At 45.2% G+C, this 21,731-nt stretch overlaps 1 protein-coding gene across 1 annotated transcript in view; it reads left to right on the forward strand.

Moving 5' to 3' along the window:
- Positions 1-21,731, forward strand: part of LOC149435879 (adhesion G protein-coupled receptor B1-like) — a 160,108-nt gene that overhangs the window by 62,727 nt on the left and 75,650 nt on the right. The window contains exon 5 of the mRNA XM_089662335.1: positions 9,472-9,622. Within this exon, the coding sequence (XP_089518461.1) occupies positions 9,472-9,622 (151 nt within the window). The remainder of the gene's footprint in view (positions 1-9,471; positions 9,623-21,731) is intronic.

The raw sequence follows: 21,731 nt of genomic DNA on the forward strand, positions 1-21,731 counted from the left end.
TAAACATCGATCAGACGGGAGATAGAGAGATACAAAGTAACATTGTTTATAAACATCGATCAGACGGGGGATGGAGAGATACAAAGTAACATTGTTTATAAACATCGATCAGACGGGAGATAGAGAGATACAAAGTAACATTGTTTATAAACATCGATCAGACGGGAGATAGAGAGATACAAAGTAACATTGTTTATAAACATCGATCAGACGGGAGATAGAGATACAAAGTAACATTGTTTATAAACATCTCTCAGATGGGAGATAGAAATACAAAGTAACATTGTTTATAAACATCGATCAGACGGGAGATAGAGATACAGAGTAACATTGTTTATAAACATCGATCAGACGGGAGATAGAGATACAAAGTAACATTGTTTATAAACATCGATCAGACGGGAGAGAGATACAAAGTAACATTGTTTATAAACATCGATCAGACGGGAGATAGAGATACAAAGTAACATTGTTTATAAACATCGATCAGACGGGAGATAGAAATACAAAGTAACATTGTTTATAAACATCGATCAGACTGGAGATAGAGATACAGAGTAACATTGTTTATAAACATCGATCAGACGGGAGATAGAGATACAAAGTAACATTGTTTATAAACATCGATCAGACGGGAGAGAGATACAAAGTAACATTGTTTATAAACATCGATCAGACGGGAGATAGAGATACAAAGTAACATTGTTTATAAACATCGATCAGACGGGAGAGAGATACAAAGTAACATTGTTTATAAACATCGATCAGACGGGAGATAGAGAGATACAAAGTAACATTGTTTATAAACATCGATCAGACGGGAGATGGAGAGATACAAAGTAACATTGTTTATAAACATCGATCAGACGGGAGATGGAGAGATACAAAGTAACATTGTTTATAAACATCGATCAGACGGGAGATAGAGATACAAAGTAACATTGTTTATAAACATCGATCAGACGGGAGATAGAGAGATACAAAGTAACATTGTTTATAAACATCGATCAGACGGGAGATAGAGATACAAAGTAACATTGTTTATAAACATCGATCAGACGGGAGATAGAGAGATACAAAGTAACATTTATAAACATCGATCAGACGGGAGATTGAGAGATACAAAGTAACATTGTTTATAAACATCGATCAGACGAGAGATAGAGATACAAAGTAACATTGTTTATAAACATCGATCAGACGGGAGATAGAGAGATACAAAGTAACATTGTTTATAAACATCGATCAGACGGGAGATGGAGATATACAAAGTAACATTGTTTATAAACATCGATCAGACGGGAGATAGAGATACAAAGTAACATTGTTTATAAACATCGATCAGACGGGAGATGGAGATATACAAAGTAACATTGTTTATAAACATCGATCAGATGGGAGATGGAGATATACAAAGTAACATTGTTTATAAACATCGATCAGACGGGAGATAGAGATACAAAGTAACATTGTTTATAAACATCGATCAGACGGGAGAGAGATACAAAGTAACATTGTTTATAAACATCGATCAGACGGGAGATAGAGATACAAAGTAACATTGTTTATAAACATCGATCAGACGGGAGAGAGATACAAAGTAACATTGTTTATAAACATCGATCAGACGGGAGATAGAGAGATACAAAGTAACATTGTTTATAAACATCGATCAGACGGGAGATGGAGAGATACAAAGTAACATTGTTTATAAACATCGATCAGACGGGAGATAGAGATACAAAGTAACATTGTTTATAAACATCGATCAGACGGGAGATAGAGATACAAAGTAACATTGTTTATAAACATCGATCAGACGGGAGATAGAGAGATACAAAGTAACATGTTTATAAACATCGATCAGACGGGAGATAGAGAGATACAAAGTAACATTGTTTATAAACATCGATCAGACGGGAGATAGAGAGATACAAAGTAACATTGTTTATAAACATCGATCAGACGGGAGATAGAGAGATACAAAGTAACATGTTTATAAACATCGATCAGACGGGAGATAGAGAGATACAAAGTAACATTGTTTATAAACATCGATCAGACGGGAGATAGAGAGATACAAAGTAACATGTTTATAAACATCGATCAGACGGGAGATAGAGAGATACAAAGTAACATTGTTTATAAACATCGATCAGACGGGAGATAGAGATACAAAGTAACATTGTTTATAAACATCGATCAGACGGGAGATAGAGAGATACAAAGTAACATTGTTTATAAACATCGATCAGACGGGAGATAGAGAGATACAAAGTAACATGTTTATAAACATCGATCAGACGAGAGATAGAGAGATACAAAGTAACATTGTTTATAAACATCGATCAGACGGGAGATAGAGAGATACAAAGTAACATTGTTTATAAACATCGATCAGACGGGAGATAGAGAGATACAAAGTAACATGTTTATAAACATCGATCAGACGGGAGATAGAGAGATACAAAGTAACATTGTTTATAAACATCGATCAGACGGGAGATAGAGAGATACAAAGTAACATTGTTACTTTTGCATCCACTCTGTTTCATTCATCTGCAGATGAAAGTGATGAGCTCACATCAGATCCCCTCCTCACACCAGAGTTCCCTCATCACATCCGAGCCTCCTTGACATTATAGCCCACTGTGATGGGAGTCACTTTGGGTGGGGGGCCCATGGAACACAGCTCACTTTGGGTGGGGGGCCCATGGAACACAGCTCACTTTGGGTGGGGGGCCCATGGAACACAGCTCACTTTGGGTGGGGGGCCCATGGAACACAGCTCACTTTGGGTGGGGGACCCATGAACACAGCTCACTTTGGGTGGGGGGCCCATGGAACACAGCTCACTTTGGGTGGGGGGCCCATGAACACAGCTCACTTTGGGTGGGGGGCCCATGAACACAGCTCACTTTGGGTGGGGGGCCCATGGAACACAGCTCACTTTGGGTGGGGGGCCCATGAACACAGCTCACTTTGGGTGGGGGGCCCATGGAACACAGCTCACTTTGGGTGGGGGGCCCATGAACACAGCTCACTTTGGGTGGGGGGCCCATGGAACACAGCTCACTTTGGGTGGGGGGCCCATGAACACAGCTCACTTTGGGTGGGGGGCCCATGGAACACAGCTCACTTTGGGTGGGGGGCCCATGGAACACAGCTCACTTTGGGTGGGGGGCCCATGGAACACAGCTCACTTTGGGTGGGGGGCCCATGGAACACAGCTCACTTTGGGTGGGGGGCCCATGGAACACAGCTCACTTTGGGTGGGGGGCCCATGGAACACAGCTCACTTTGGGTGGGGGGCCCATGGAACACAGCTCACTTTGGGTGGGGGGCCCATGGAACACAGCTCACTTTGGAGAGGTGGGGAGACCTCTATCTCAGCTCCCCATATCCCTCTTATGTGTAAGTCCCCCTGTGCCTGTTAGGGGTACAGGGTGATCTGTCCTAATATTGGGGGGGGGGGGGGGTTGTGGATTGTTTGGTGTCATGTGGTTGCATCCCATTGTTCTATTGTGTGTCTTGCTTGGGAGCAAACTATTATGGGATGTATGTGTTTATGTGTATTACCTTAGTGGGGGGTGGGGGTCTCCAGCAGCCCTCCCTCCTTATGGGACTGTCTGCTGCTGTGTCTCTTGCTACTAAATGTAGATTGCCCCGCCCTGTGTCATTATGCAGGGAGGGGGGATTGCCCCGCCCGGTGTCATTATGCAGGGAGGGGGGATTGCCCCGCCCTGTGTCATTATGCAGGGAGGGGGGATTGCCCCGCCCTGTGTCATTATGCAGGGAGGGGGGATTGCCCCGCCCTGTGTCATTATGCAGGGAGGGGGGATTGCCCCGCCCTGTGTCATTATGCAGGGAGGGGGGATTGCCCCGCCCTGTGTCATTATGCAGGGAGGGGGGACTGTCCCCTGAGTGTATATATCTTGTATCTGTGTTCTAATAAATTAGTCTACTTCCTGGTTTACTTCATGTCTGGTGTGGTCTAGTCCTGTATGGTCAGCGGTGGTGTCTGTGGTCGGTGTTCGGACGGGGAAGCGGTTTTTTAACGGAAGTACCCAAGGACAGTCTGGGTCGGTTCCGTTACCCCCCCCCATCACATCAGAGTCCTCAGTTCCTCCTTCACACGTAGTCCCACCTTGGGGGCCGGGTACTGTGGAGCCATGCTGACTCTGCATTACTGAGACTGCCTCACCAATGTCACTGGTCCTGGGGGGCATAAGTAAAATCTGGGAGGGGGGGTCAGTGTGCATGAGGAATGTTTTGGCTTTTGTCCCCATGCACATTGGACCTGGTATATGGGACTCCCTTGTACCCACGGTCCACTGCAGCCACTGTCAGATTCTCAGGCTGCTAGCAGTGTGGCTGGACCGCCCAGGATGAATACCGGATCCTCATGCAGCGGGGATGAATACCGGATCCCCGTACAGCGGGGATGAATACCGGATCCCGGTACAGCGGGGATGAATACCGGATCCTCGTGCAGCGGGGATGAATACCGGATCCCCGTACAGCGGGGATGAATACCGGATCCCGGTACAGCGGGGATGAATACCTGATCCCCGTGCAGCGGGGATGAATACCGGATCCCCGTACAGCGGGGATGAATACCGGATCCCCGTACAGCGGGGATGAATACCGGATCCCGGTGCAGCGGGGATGAATACCGGATCCCCGCGCAGCGGGGATGAATACCGGATCCCCGTGCAGCGGGGATGAATACCGGATCCTCGTGCAGCGGGGATGAATACCGGATCCCCGTACAGCGGGGATGAATACCGGATCCCTGTACAGCGGGGATGAATACCGGATCCCCGTGCAGCGGGGATGAATACCGGATCCCCGTGCAGCGGGGATGAATACCGGATCCCCGTACAGCGGGGATGAATACCGGATCCCTGTACAGCGGGGATGAATACCGGATCCCCGTACAGCGGGGATGAATACCGGATCCCCGTGCAGCGGGGATGAATACCGGATCCCCGTGCAGCGGGGATGAATACCGGATCCCCGTACAGCGGGGATGAATACCGGATCCCCGTACAGCGGGGATGAATACCGGATCCCCGTACAGCGGGGATGAAAGCTCAGCATACATAGGGCCTTAGGTGTGCTTGGTGCTGTGCAGATCGTCCGGAATATCATCGTCCAGAATATCATCGTCCAGAATATCATCGTCCAGAATATCATCGTCCAGAATATCATCGTCCGGAATATCATCGTCCAGAATATCATCATCCAGAATATCATCGTCTCTCGAACTGTATCTCTAACCGAAACGTTTTTCCCAATTTGGATAGAGGGGGAAGGAAAAGATCTCTTGTCATATAGAAGAACAGAGACCAATTATTAATGAAACAATGTTACCAAGTAGTGATAGTAATTTATTCACAGAGAAATCTCCGCTACTGAAGGGTTTCCTGCACGGCCTGATATTCAGGGGCTCTCGGTACGGACTGATATATATATATATATACCTCTTATCAGTTATTATTTATTACTTAATTAGTCTGTATTCTATCGTGTTATTTTATTTCACAGGACAGACTTCCACCTTGTTAATTATGTTTTAATGAATATATTTTGTAATTGAGCATCGATTTAATTGAGTCTCTAAATTTAAACCATCTTGTCCATTTTTAATGAGATCCGTTTTCTTTATGTATTTTAATTATCTATAATGTGTGTTTTTTTTTTTTAAATCATCAGTCATAATACGTGTTTATAAATATTTCTGATGACCGAGAATTTTCTTTGCATGTGTATTGGTACATTTTATTATGATTGGATTAGTGAGGAGTTTTATTTTTCTATTTTTTCTTTTTTCATTTTTGTGTGTTTTGGAGCCCTGAAGAAGGGGGGGGGGGGTGATCTTTTTGTACAAGATTTTAATTGCTCACCAGGCAGATTCATACTCGCTATTTGTCCTGGAGACCAGAAAATTGATGGGAAATCTGAAAATGTGCAGCTGTGCTGAATGATAGAAATCCTATACATCGGGACAACAGATCCTGTGACAAACAAGAAGTATTTCAATATTTAAAAATACCAGATAGGTTCTAACCATGTTATATATATAAAAAAGAAATAAAAAAAAGCAGAGAGAGAAACGATGATAAGAGAAACATTTCCAAACATTTAAAAAATACCAGGTAAAATCAGAGAGAAACCCTTTAGGTATTTTTTTTTTATTCTGATGGGTTCTAGCCATGTTCTACATTATAAAAAAAAAACAAAGAACGCTTTTTGCAAAAGATATATGATTAAATATTAAAAAAAAAAATACCAGTTCCAACCATGTTCTAAAACAGAAAGAAACGTTGGTAAGAGAAACATTTTCAAACAAGTAAAAAATACCAGCTGAGTTCTAACCATGTACTAGTATAATTACAAAAAAGAAAAAATTTTGGAGATACTTTTTTAAATATAAAATATAAAAAAAAAAAATATCTAATGGGGTCTAACTATGTTTTACTCTGTTGTAAAATCAGAGAGAAACCCTTTATTTTTTTCACTTCCTGTTGTATCTCCTGGGCAAGAAGTGAAAGGAAATATTACAACTGGGACACAGACAGCAAAAGAGAAAAAAAGATAAGATGGGTTCTAAGCATGTTCTACTTTATAAATTAAAAAAAATATATAAAAGAAAATTTTTGGCAAGAGTTACATTTGTAAATATTTAAAAATGCCAGATGGGTTCTAATCATGTTCTACTATAATATGAAAAAAGGAAACATTTTGACAAGAGAAACATTTTAAATATTTTTTTTTAAATACTAGAAGGGTAGAACATGTTCTACTTTATAAGAAAAAAAAATAGTAAAAGGTTGGTAAGAGAAAAATTTTCAAACATTTAAAAAATACCAGTTGGGTTCTAACCAAGTTCTGGTATAATTACAAAAAGCGAAACATTTTGGCAGAAGATACCTTAAAAAAAAAAAAAAAAAGCAGAGAGAGAAACGCTGGTAAGATAAACATTTTCAAACATTTAAAAAATACCAGTTGCGTTCTAACCATTTACTAGTATAATTACAAAAAAGAAAAAATTTTGGAGATACTTTTTTAAATATAAAATATAAAAAAAAAAAAAAATCTAATGGGGTCTAACTATGTTTTACTCTGTTGTAAAATCAGAGAGAAACCCTTTATTTTTTTCACTTCCTGTTGTATCTCCTGAACAAGAAGTGAAAGGAAATATTACAACTGGGACACAGACAGCAAAAGAGAAAAAAAGATAAGATGGGTTCTAACCATGTTCTACTTTATAAATTAAAAAAAATATATAAAAGAAAATTTTTGGCAAGAGTTACATTTGTAAATATTTAAAAATGCCAGATGGGTTCTAATCATGTTCTACTATAATATGAAAAAAGGAAACATTTTGACAAGAGAAACATTTTAAATATTTTTTTTTAAATACTAGAAGGGTAGAACATGTTCTACTTTATAAGAAAAAAAATAGTAAAAGGTTGGTAAGAGAAAAATTTTCAAACATTTAAAAAATACCAGTTGGGTTCTAACCATGTTCTGGTATAATTACAAAAAGCGAAACATTTTGGCAGAAGATACCTTAAAAAAAAAAAAAAAAGCAGAGAGAGAAACGTTGGTAAGATAAACATTTTCAAACATTTAAAAAATACCAGTTGCGTTCTAACCATTTACTAGTATAATTACAAAAAAGAAAAAATTTTGGAGATACTTTTTTAAATATAAAATATAAAAAAAAAAATATCTAATGGGGTTTAACTATGTTTTACTCTGTTGTAAAATCAGAGAGAAACCCTTTATTTTTTTCACTTCCTGTTGTATCTCCTGGGCAAGAAGTGAAAGGAAATATTACAACTGGGACACAGACAGCAAAAGAGAAAAAAAGATAAGATGGGTTCTAACCATGTTCTACTTTATAAATTAAAAAAATATATAAAAGAAAATTTTTGGCAAGAGTTACATTTGTAAATATTTAAAAATACCAGATGGGTTCTAATCATGTTCTACTATAATATGAAAAAAGGAAACATTTTGACAAGAGAATCATTTTAAATATTTTTTTTTAAATACTAGAAGGGTAGAACATGTTCTACTTTATAAGAAAAAAAAAATAGTAAAAGGTTGGTAAGAGAAAAATTTTCAAACATTTAAAAAATACCAGTTGGGTTCTAACCATGTTCTGGTATAATTACAAAAAGCGAAACATTTTGGCAGAAGATACCTTAAAAAAAAAAAAAAAAAGCAGAGAGAGAAACGCTGGTAAGATAAACATTTTCAAACATTTAAAAAATACCAGTTGCGTTCTAACCATTTACTAGTATAATTACAAAAAAGAAAAAATTTTGGAGATACTTTTTTAAATATAAAATATAAAAAAAAAAATATCTAATGGGGTCTAACTATGTTTTACTCTGTTGTAAAATCAGAGAGAAACCCTTTATTTTTTTCACTTCCTGTTGTATCTCCTGGGCAAGAAGTGAAAGGAAATATTACAACTGGGACACAGACAGCAAAAGAGAAAAAAAGATAAGATGGGTTCTAACCATGTTCTACTTTATAAATTAAAAAAATATATAAAAGAAAATTTTTGGCAAGAGTTACATTTGTAAATATTTAAAAATACCAGATGGGTTCTAATCATGTTCTACTATAATATGAAAAAAGGAAACATTTTGACAAGAGAATCATTTTAAATATTTTTTTTTAAATACTAGAAGGGTAGAACATGTTCTACTTTATAAGAAAAAAAAAATAGTAAAAGGTTGGTAAGAGAAAAATTTTCAAACATTTAAAAAATACCAGTTGGGTTCTAACCATGTTCTGGTATAATTACAAAAAGCGAAACATTTTGGCAGAAGATACCTTAAAAAAAAAAAAAAAAAGCAGAGAGAGAAACGCTGGTAAGATAAACATTTTCAAACATTTAAAAAATACCAGTTGCGTTCTAACCATTTACTAGTATAATTACAAAAAAACATTTTGGAGACACCTTTTTAAATATTCTAAAAACAATATCTGATGGGGTCTAACTATGTTTTACTCTGTTGGAAAATCTGAGAGAACCCTTTTCGGTATTTTTTTTTTTTTAATTCTGATGGGTTCTAGCCGTGTTCTACATTATAACAAAAAAAGAAATTTTGGCAAGAGATATATGTTTAAATATTTAAAAAAAAAATACCTGATAGGTTCTATGTTCTACTTTAATTAAAAAAAAAATAGAAAGAGAAACATTTTAGCAACAGATACATTTTTAACTATTTAAAAAAACAACAACTTGGCCTTCCTACTGTTTTTTGTTGGGTTGTAGTTTATTGTATATTACGGGAAATGAAATTGGAGTACAAACTGCCACCACTGGGTGACCTGACCGACCTGACCGACCCGACCGACCTGACCGCCTATTACTAAGATGTCAGACAAATCGAACAATCTATGTGACGGACTGCACAGTGACGCCCCCTTTGTGTACCGCAGGTGATCTGTACCCTGGTGGCGGCCTTCCTTCATTTCTTCTTCCTGTCTTCATTCTGCTGGGTGCTGACGGAAGCTTGGCAATCCTACATGGCGGTGACGGGGCGCCTGAGAAACCGGATCATCCGCAAACGCTTCCTCTGCCTTGGATGGGGTGAGACGATCGTTCTCTGCTTCTGTCATGTCTTCTGTCGGGTCATTTGTGGCTTTTTACACTGAAAACATGGAAGTCATAGACACCTGAAAAGATATATCCAGCTGTGGAGATCATTGTACGGTGTGGGATATCAGATCCCCACACTGACTCCTGGGGGTCCTAGAACAATGACACACTGACACTTGGGGGTCCCAGAACAATGACACACTGACTCCTGGGGGTCCCAGAACAATGACACACTGACTCCTGGGGGTCCCAGAACAATGACACACTGACACCTGGGGGTCCTAGAACAATGACACACTGACTCCTGGGGGTCCTAGAACAATGACACACTGACTCCTGGGGGTCCTAGAACAATGACACACTGACACTTGGGGGTCCCAGAACAATGACACACTGACTCCTGGGGGTCCCAGAACAATGACACACTGACTCCTGGGGGTCCCAGAACAATGACACACTGACTCCTGGGGGTCCCAGAACAATGACACACTGACTCCTGGGGGTCCCAGAACAATGACACACTGACTCCTGGGGGACCCAGAACAATGACACACTGACTCCTGGGGGTCCCAGAACAATGACACACTGACTCCTGGGGGTCCCAGAACAATGACACACTGACACTTGGGGGTCCCAGAACAATGACACACTGACTCCTGGGGGTCCCAGAACAATGACACACTGACTCCTGGGGGTCCCAGAACAATGACACACTGACTCCTGGGGGTCCCAGAACAATGACACACTGACTCCTGGGGGTCCCAGAACAATGACACACTGACTCCTGGGGGTCCCAGAACAATGACACACTGACACTTGGGGGTCCCAGAACAAAGACACACTGACTCCTGGGGGTCCCAGAACAATGACACACTGACTCCTGGGGGTCCCAGAACAATGACACACTGACTCCTGGGGGACCCAGAACAATGACACACTGACTCCTGGGGGTCCCAGAACAATGACACACTGACTCCTGGGGATCCCAGAACAATGACACACTGACTCCTGGGGGTCCCAGAACAATGACACACTGACACTTGGGGGTCCCAGAACAATGACACACTGACTCCTAGGGGTCCCAGAACAATGACACACTGACTCCTGGGGGTCCCAGAACAATGACACACTGACTCCTGGGGGTCCCAGAACAATGACACACTGACACTTGGGGGTCCCAGAACAATGACACACTGACTCCTAGGGGTCCCAGAACAATGACACACTGACACTTGGGGGTCCCAGAACAATGACACCCTGACTCCTGGGGGTCCCAGAACAATGACACCCTGACTCCTGGGGGTCCCAGAACAATGACACACTGACTCCTAGGGGTCCCAGAACAATGACACACTGACACTTGGGGGTCCCAGAACAATGACACACTGACTCCTGGGGGTCCTAGAACAATGACACACTGACTCCTGGGGGTCCCAGAACAATGACACACTGACACTTGGGGGTCCCAGAACAATGACACACTGACTCCTGGGGGTCCTAGAACAATGACACACTGACTCCTGGGGGTCCCAGAACAATGACACACTGACACTTGAGGGTCCTAGAACAGTGACACACTGACACTTGGGGGTCCAAAACAATGACACCCTGACACTTGGGGTCCAGAACAATGACACCCTGACACATGGGGGTCCTAGAACAATGACACCCTGACACTTGGGGGTCCTAGAACAATGACATACTGACACCTGGGGACTCAGAACAATGACACACTGACACTTGGGGGTCCTAGAACAATGACACCCTGACACTTGGGGGTCCTAGAACAATGACATACTGACACCTGGGGACTCAGAACAATGACACACTGACACTTGGGGGTCCTAGAACACTGATACACCGACACCTGGGGGTCCTAGAACAATGACACCCTGACACTTGGGGGTCCCAGAACAATGACATACTGACACCTGGGGACTCAGAACAATGACACACTGACACTTGGGGGTCCTAGAACAATGACACACTGACACCTGGGGACCCAGAACAATGACACACTGACACTCAGGGGTCCCAGAACAATGACACACTGACACTTGGGGGTCCTAGAACAATGACACACTGACACTTGGGGGTCCTAGAACAATGACACACTGACACTTGGGGGTCCTAGTACAATTACACACTGACAATTGGGGGTCCAGAACAATGACACCCTGACACTTGGGGGTCCAGAACAATGTCACACTGACACTTGGGGGTCCCAGAAAAATGACACACTGACACTTGGTGGTGCAGAGCAATGACACATTGACACTTGGGGGTCCAGAACAATGACACACTGACACTTGGGGGTCCTAGAACAATGACACACTGACACTTGGGGGTCCAGAACAATAAGCTCGAAAGAGCAGGGCCCTTGATCCCCTCATGTATCACATTGTATTGGTATTGTTCTGTTACATGTTCTGTCCCCCTTTGTAATGTACAGCGCTGAGCGAACTATTGGCGCTTTATAAATACTGTATAATAATAATAATAATAATGACACACTGACACTTGGGGGTCCTAGAAAAAAATGACACACTGACACTTGGGGGTCCAGAACAACTACTGACACTTGGGGATCCTGGAACAATGCCACATTGACATTTGGGGTCCTGTAACGATGATACACTGACACTTGGGGGTCCAGAACAATGACACCCTGACACTTGGGGGTCCTAGAAAAATGACACACTGACACTTGGGGGTCCTAGAACAATGACACACTGACACCTGGGGACCCAGAACAATGACACACTGACACTCGGGGGTCCCAGAACAATGACACACTGACACTTGGGTGTCCAGAACAATGACACACTGACAGTTGGTGCGCCTAAAACAATGACACACCGACAAATGGGGGTCCAGAAAAATTACTGACACTTGGTGGTCCTGGAACAATGACATACTGACACCTGAGGAACCAGAACAATGACACACTGACATTTGGGGGTCCTAGAACAATGACACACTGACACTTGGGGGTCCAAAACAATGACACCCTGACACTTGGGGGTCCTAAAACAATGACACACTGACAACTGGGGGTCCAGAACAATGACACACTGACACTTGGGGGTCCAGAACAATGACAAACTGACACTTGGGGTTCAGAACAATGACACACTGACAAATGGGGGTCCAGAACAATGACGCACTGACACTTGGGGTCCAGAAAAATTACTGACACTTGGTGGTCCTGGAACACTGACATACTGACACCTGGGGGTCCCAGAACAATGACACCCTGACATTTGGGGGTCCAGAACAATGACACACTGACACTTGGGGGTCCTAGAACAATGACACACTGACACTTGGGGGTCCAGAACAATGACACACTGACACCTGGGGGTTCCAGAACAATGACACCCTGATATTTGGGGGTCCAGAACAATGACACACTGACACTTGGGGGTCCTAGTACAATGACACACCGACAAATGGAGGTCCAGAACAATGACACACTGACACTTGGGGGTCCAGAAAAATTACTGACACTTGGTGGTCCTGGAACACTGACATACTGACACCTGGGGGTCCCAGAACAATGACACCCTGACATTTGGGGGTCCAGAACAATGACACACTGACACTTGGGGGTCCTAGAACAATGACACACTGACACTTGGGGGTCCAGAACAATGACACACTGACACCTGGGGGTTCCAGAACAATGACACCCTGACATTTGGGGGTCCAGAACAATGACACACTGACACTTGGGGGTCCTAGTACAATGACACACCGACAAATGGAGGTCCAGAACAATGACACACTGACACTTGGGGGTCCAGAAAAATTACTGACACTTGGTGGTCCTGGAACACTGACATACTGACACCTGGGGGTCCCAGAACAATGACACCCTGACATTTGGGGGTCCAGAACAATGACACACTGACACTTGGGGGTCCTAGAACAATGACACACTGACACTTGGGGGTCCTAGAACAATGACACACTGACACTTGGGGGTCCAGAACAATGACACACTGACACTTGGGGGTCCCAGAACAATGACACCCTGACATTTGGGGGTCCAGAACAATGACACACTGACACTTGGGGGTCCCAGAACAATGACACACTGACACTTGGGGGTCCAGAACAATGACACACTGACACTTGGGGGTCCTAGTACAATGACACACCGACAAATGGAGGTCCAGAACAATGACACACTGACACTTGGGGGTCCAGAACAATTACTGAAACTTGGTGGTCCTGGAACAATGACATACTGACACCTGAGGACCCAGAACAATGACACACTGACACTTGGAGGTCCAAAATAATGACACACTGACAACTGGGGGTCCAGAACAATGACACACTGACACTTAAGGGTCCAGAACAATGACACACTGACAACTGGGGGTCTAGAACAATGACACACTGACACTTGGGGGTCCTAGAACAATGACACACTGACACTTGGGGGTCCAGAACAATCACATACTAACACTTGGGGGTCCAGAAAAATTACTGACACTTGGTGGTCCTGGAACAATGACATACTGACACCTGAGGACCCAGAACAATGACACACTGACATTTGGGGGTCCTAGAACAATGACACACTGACACTTGGGGGTCCTAGTACAATGACACACTGACACTTGGTGGTCCTGGAACAATGACATACTGACACCTGAGGACCCAGAACAATGACACACTGACATTTGGGGGTCCTAGAACAATGACACACTGACACTTGGGGGTCCAAAACAATGACACCCTGACACTTGGGGGTCCTAGAACAATGACACACTGACAACTGGGGGTCCAGAACAATGACACACTGACACTTGGGGGTCCCAGAACAATGACACCCTGACACTTGGGGGTCCGAGTACAATGACACACCAACAAATGGGGGTCCAGAACAATGACGCACTGACACTTGGGAGTCCAGAAAAATTACTGACACTTGGTGGTCCTGGAACACTGACATACTGACACCTGAGGACCCAGAACAATGACACACTGACACTTGGGGGTCCTAGAACAATGACACACTGACACTTGGGGGTCCCAGAACAATGACACACTGACACTTGGGGGTCCAGAACAATGACACACTGACACTTGGGGGTCCTAGAACAATGACACACTGACATGTGGGGGTCCAGAACAATGACGCACTGACACCTGGGGGTCCAGAAAAATTACTGACACTTGGTGGTCCTGGAACACTGACATACTGACACCTGAGGACCCAGAACAATGACACACTGACATTTGGGGGTCCTAGAACAATGACACACTGACACTTGGTGGTCCTAGAACAATGACACACTGACACTTGGGGGTCCAGAACAATGACACACTGACACTTGGGGGTCCTAGAACAATGCCACACTGACACTTGGGGGTCCAGAACAATTACTGCCGATTGGGGGTCCTGGAACAATGATACACTGACACTTGGGGGTCCCAGAACAATGACATTCTGACACTTGGGGGTCCCAGAACAATGACACACTGACACTTGGGGGTCCCAGAACAATGACACACTGACATTTGGGGGTCCAAAACAATGACACACTGACACTTGGGGGTCCTAGAACAATGACACACTGACACATAAGGGTCCAGAACAATGACACACTGACACTTGGGGGTCCAGAACGATGACACACTGACACCTGGGGGTCCTAGAACAATGTCACCCTTACACTTGGGGGTCCAGAACAATGACACCCTGACACTTGGGGGTCCCAGAACAATGACACCCTGACACTTGGGGGTCCCAGAACAATGACACCCTGACACTTGGGGGTCCCATAACAATGACACCCTGACACTAGGGGTCCTAGAACAATGACACCCTGACACTTGGGGGTCCAGAACAATGACACACTGACACATGGGGGTCCTAGAACAATGACAAATTGACACTTGGGAGTCCCAAAACAATGACACACTGACACTTGGGGGTCCTAGAACAATGACACCCTGACACTTGGGGGTCCAGAACAATGACACACTGACACGTGGGGGTCCTAGAACAATGACACCCTGACACTTGGGGGTCCCAGAACAATGACACCCTGACACTTGAGGGACGCAGAATAATAACACACTGGCACTTGGGGGTCCCGGAACAATGGCACCCTGACACTTGGGGTCCTAGAACACTTGGGGGTCTTAGAACAATGACACACTGACACTTGGGGGTCCTAGTACAATGACACACCGACAAATGGAGGTCCAGAACAATGACACACTGACACTTGGGGGTCCAGAACAATTACTGAAACTTGGTGGTCCTGGAACACTGACATACTGACACCTGGGGTTCCCAGAACAATGACACCCTGACATTTTGGGGTCCAGAACAATGACACACTGACACTTGGGGGTCCTAGAACAATGACACACTGACACTTGGGGGTCCTAGAACAATGACACACTGACACTTGGGGGTCCAGAACAATGACACACTGACACTTGGGGGTCCCAGAACAATGACACCCTGACATTTGGGGGTCCAGAACAATGACACACTGACACTTGGGGGTCCCAGAACAATGACACACTGACACTTGGGGGTCCAGAACAATGACACACTGACACTTGGGGGTCCTAGAAAAAAATGACACACTGACACTTGGGGGTCCAGAACAACTACTGACACTTGGGGATCCTGGAACAATGCCACATTGACATTTGGGGTCCTGTAACGATGATACACTGACACTTGGGGGTCCAGAACAATGACACCCTGACACTTGGGGGTCCTAGAAAAATGACACACTGACACTTGGGGGTCCTAGAACAATGACACACTGACACCTGGGGACCCAGAACAATGACACACTGACACTCGGGGGTCCCAGAACAATGACACACTGACACTTGGGTGTCCAGAACAATGACACACTGACAGTTGGTGCGCCTAAAACAATGACACACCGACAAATGGGGGTCCAGAAAAATTACTGACACTTGGTGGTCCTGGAACAATGACATACTGACACCTGAGGAACCAGAACAATGACACACTGACATTTGGGGGTCCTAGAACAATGACACACTGACACTTGGGGGTCCAAAACAATGACACCCTGACACTTGGGGGTCCTAAAACAATGACACACTGACAACTGGGGGTCCAGAACAATGACACACTGACACTTGGGGGTCCAGAACAATGACAAACTGACACTTGGGGTTCAGAACAATGACACACTGACAAATGGGGGTCCAGAACAATGACGCACTGACACTTGGGGTCCAGAAAAATTACTGACACTTGGTGGTCCTGGAACACTGACATACTGACACCTGGGGGTCCCAGAACAATGACACCCTGACATTTGGGGGTCCAGAACAATGACACACTGACACTTGGGGGTCCTAGAACAATGACACACTGACACTTGGGGGTCCAGAACAATGACACACTGACACCTGGGGGTTCCAGAACAATGACACCCTGATATTTGGGGGTCCAGAACAATGACACACTGACACTTGGGGGTCCTAGTACAATGACACACCGACAAATGGAGGTCCAGAACAATGACACACTGACACTTGGGGGTCCAGAAAAATTACTGACACTTGGTGGTCCTGGAACACTGACATACTGACACCTGGGGGTCCCAGAACAATGACACCCTGACATTTGGGGGTCCAGAACAATGACACACTGACACTTGGGGGTCCTAGAACAATGACACACTGACACTTGGGGGTCCAGAACAATGACACACTGACACCTGGGGGTTCCAGAACAATGACACCCTGACATTTGGGGGTCCAGAACAATGACACACTGACACTTGGGGGTCCTAGTACAATGACACACCGACAAATGGAGGTCCAGAACAATGACACACTGACACTTGGGGGTCCAGAAAAATTACTGACACTTGGTGGTCCTGGAACACTGACATACTGACACCTGGGGGTCCCAGAACAATGACACCCTGACATTTGGGGGTCCAGAACAATGACACACTGACACTTGGGGGTCCTAGAACAATGACACACTGACACTTGGGGGTCCTAGAACAATGACACACTGACACTTGGGGGTCCAGAACAATGACACACTGACACTTGGGGGTCCCAGAACAATGACACCCTGACATTTGGGGGTCCAGAACAATGACACACTGACACTTGGGGGTCCCAGAACAATGACACACTGACACTTGGGGGTCCAGAACAATGACACACTGACACTTGGGGGTCCTAGTACAATGACACACCGACAAATGGAGGTCCAGAACAATGACACACTGACACTTGGGGGTCCAGAACAATTACTGAAACTTGGTGGTCCTGGAACAATGACATACTGACACCTGAGGACCCAGAACAATGACACACTGACACTTGGAGGTCCAAAATAATGACACACTGACAACTGGGGGTCCAGAACAATGACACACTGACACTTAAGGGTCCAGAACAATGACACACTGACAACTGGGGGTCTAGAACAATGACACACTGACACTTGGGGGTCCTAGAACAATGACACACTGACACTTGGGGGTCCAGAACAATCACATACTAACACTTGGGGGTCCAGAAAAATTACTGACACTTGGTGGTCCTGGAACAATGACATACTGACACCTGAGGACCCAGAACAATGACACACTGACATTTGGGGGTCCTAGAACAATGACACACTGACACTTGGGGGTCCTAGTACAATGACACACTGACACTTGGTGGTCCTGGAACAATGACATACTGACACCTGAGGACCCAGAACAATGACACACTGACATTTGGGGGTCCTAGAACAATGACACACTGACACTTGGGGGTCCAAAACAATGACACCCTGACACTTGGGGGTCCTAGAACAATGACACACTGACAACTGGGGGTCCAGAACAATGACACACTGACACTTGGGGGTCCCAGAACAATGACACCCTGACACTTGGGGGTCCGAGTACAATGACACACCAACAAATGGGGGTCCAGAACAATGACGCACTGACACTTGGGAGTCCAGAAAAATTACTGACACTTGGTGGTCCTGGAACACTGACATACTGACACCTGAGGACCCAGAACAATGACACACTGACACTTGGGGGTCCTAGAACAATGACACACTGACACTTGGGGGTCCCAGAACAATGACACACTGACACTTGGGGGTCCAGAACAATGACACACTGACACTTGGGGGTCCTAGAACAATGACACACTGACATGTGGGGGTCCAGAACAATGACGCACTGACACCTGGGGGTCCAGAAAAATTACTGACACTTGGTGGTCCTGGAACACTGACATACTGACACCTGAGGACCCAGAACAATGACACACTGACATTTGGGGGTCCTAGAACAATGACACACTGACACTTGGTGGTCCTAGAACAATGACACACTGACACTTGGGGGTCCAGAACAATGACACACTGACACTTGGGGGTCCTAGAACAATGCCACACTGACACTTGGGGGTCCAGAACAATTACTGCCGATTGGGGGTCCTGGAACAATGATACACTGACACTTGGGGGTCCCAGAACAATGACATTCTGACACTTGGGGGTCCCAGAACAATGACACACTGACACTTGGGGGTCCCAGAACAATGACACACTGACACTTGGGGGTCCTAGAACAATGACACACTGACACTTGGGGGTCCTAGAACAATGACACACTGACACTTGGGGGTCCTAGTACAATTACACACTGACAATTGGGGGTCCAGAACAATGACACCCTGACACTTGGGGGTCCAGAACAATGTCACACTGACACTTGGGGGTCCCAGAAAAATGACACACTGACACTTGGTGGTGCAGAGCAATGACACATTGACACTTGGGGGTCCAGAACAATGACACACTGACACTTGGGGGTCCTAGAACAATGACACACTGACACTTGGGGGTCCAGAACAATAAGCTCGAAAGAGCAGGGCCCTTGATCCCCTCATGTATCACATTGTATTGGTATTGTTCTGTTACATGTTCTGTCCCCCTTTGTAATGTACAGCGCTGAGCGAACTATTGGCGCTTTATAAATACTGTATAATAATAATAATAATAATGACACACTGACACTTGGGGGTCCTAGAAAAAAATGACACACTGACACTTGGGGGTCCAGAACAACTACTGACACTTGGGGATCCTGGAACAATGCCACATTGACATTTGGGGTCCTGTAACGATGATACACTGACACTTGGGGGTCCAGAACAATGACACCCTGACACTTGGGGGTCCTAGAAAAATGACACACTGACACTTGGGGGTCCTAGAACAATGACACACTGACACCTGGGGACCCAGAACAATGACACACTGACACTCGGGGGTCCCAGAACAATGACACACTGACACTTGGGTGTCCAGAACAATGACACACTGACAGTTGGTGCGCCTAAAACAATGACACACCGACAAATGGGGGTCCAGAAAAATTACTGACACTTGGTGGTCCTGGAACAATGACATACTGACACCTGAGGAACCAGAACAATGACACACTGACATTTGGGGGTCCTAGAACAATGACACACTGACACTTGGGGGTCCAAAACAATGACACCCTGACACTTGGGGGTCCTAAAACAATGACACACTGACAACTGGGGGTCCAGAACAATGACACACTGACACTTGGGGGTCCAGAACAATGACAAACTGACACTTGGGGTTCAGAACAATGACACACTGACAAATGGGGGTCCAGAACAATGACGCACTGACACTTGGGGTCCAGAAAAATTACTGACACTTGGTGGTCCTGGAACACTGACATACTGACACCTGGGGGTCCCAGAACAATGACACCCTGACATTTGGGGGTCCAGAACAATGACACACTGACACTTGGGGGTCCTAGAACAATGACACACTGACACTTGGGGGTCCAGAACAATGACACACTGACACCTGGGGGTTCCAGAACAATGACACCCTGATATTTGGGGGTCCAGAACAATGACACACTGACACTTGGGGGTCCTAGTACAATGACACACCGACAAATGGAGGTCCAGAACAATGACACACTGACACTTGGGGGTCCAGAAAAATTACTGACACTTGGTGGTCCTGGAACACTGACATACTGACACCTGGGGGTCCCAGAACAATGACACCCTGACATTTGGGGGTCCAGAACAATGACACACTGACACTTGGGGGTCCTAGAACAATGACACACTGACACTTGGGGGTCCAGAACAATGACACACTGACACCTGGGGGTTCCAGAACAATGACACCCTGACATTTGGGGGTCCAGAACAATGACACACTGACACTTGGGGGTCCTAGTACAATGACACACCGACAAATGGAGGTCCAGAACAATGACACACTGACACTTGGGGGTCCAGAAAAATTACTGACACTTGGTGGTCCTGGAACACTGACATACTGACACCTGGGGGTCCCAGAACAATGACACCCTGACATTTGGGGGTCCAGAACAATGACACACTGACACTTGGGGGTCCTAGAACAATGACACACTGACACTTGGGGGTCCTAGAACAATGACACACTGACACTTGGGGGTCCAGAACAATGACACACTGACACTTGGGGGTCCCAGAACAATGACACCCTGACATTTGGGGGTCCAGAACAATGACACACTGACACTTGGGGGTCCCAGAACAATGACACACTGACACTTGGGGGTCCAGAACAATGACACACTGACACTTGGGGGTCCTAGTACAATGACACACCGACAAATGGAGGTCCAGAACAATGACACACTGACACTTGGGGGTCCAGAACAATTACTGAAACTTGGTGGTCCTGGAACAATGACATACTGACACCTGAGGACCCAGAACAATGACACACTGACACTTGGAGGTCCAAAATAATGACACACTGACAACTGGGGGTCCAGAACAATGACACACTGACACTTAAGGGTCCAGAACAATGACACACTGACAACTGGGGGTCTAGAACAATGACACACTGACACTTGGGGGTCCTAGAACAATGACACACTGACACTTGGGGGTCCAGAACAATCACATACTAACACTTGGGGGTCCAGAAAAATTACTGACACTTGGTGGTCCTGGAACAATGACATACTGACACCTGAGGACCCAGAAC

The sequence above is a fragment of the Staurois parvus genome, unplaced genomic scaffold (assembly GCF_062004578.1).
Source record: "Staurois parvus isolate SC_StPar_1 unplaced genomic scaffold, SC_StPar_1.0 ptg001456l, whole genome shotgun sequence".
Classification (NCBI taxonomy): domain Eukaryota; kingdom Metazoa; phylum Chordata; class Amphibia; order Anura; family Ranidae; genus Staurois; species Staurois parvus.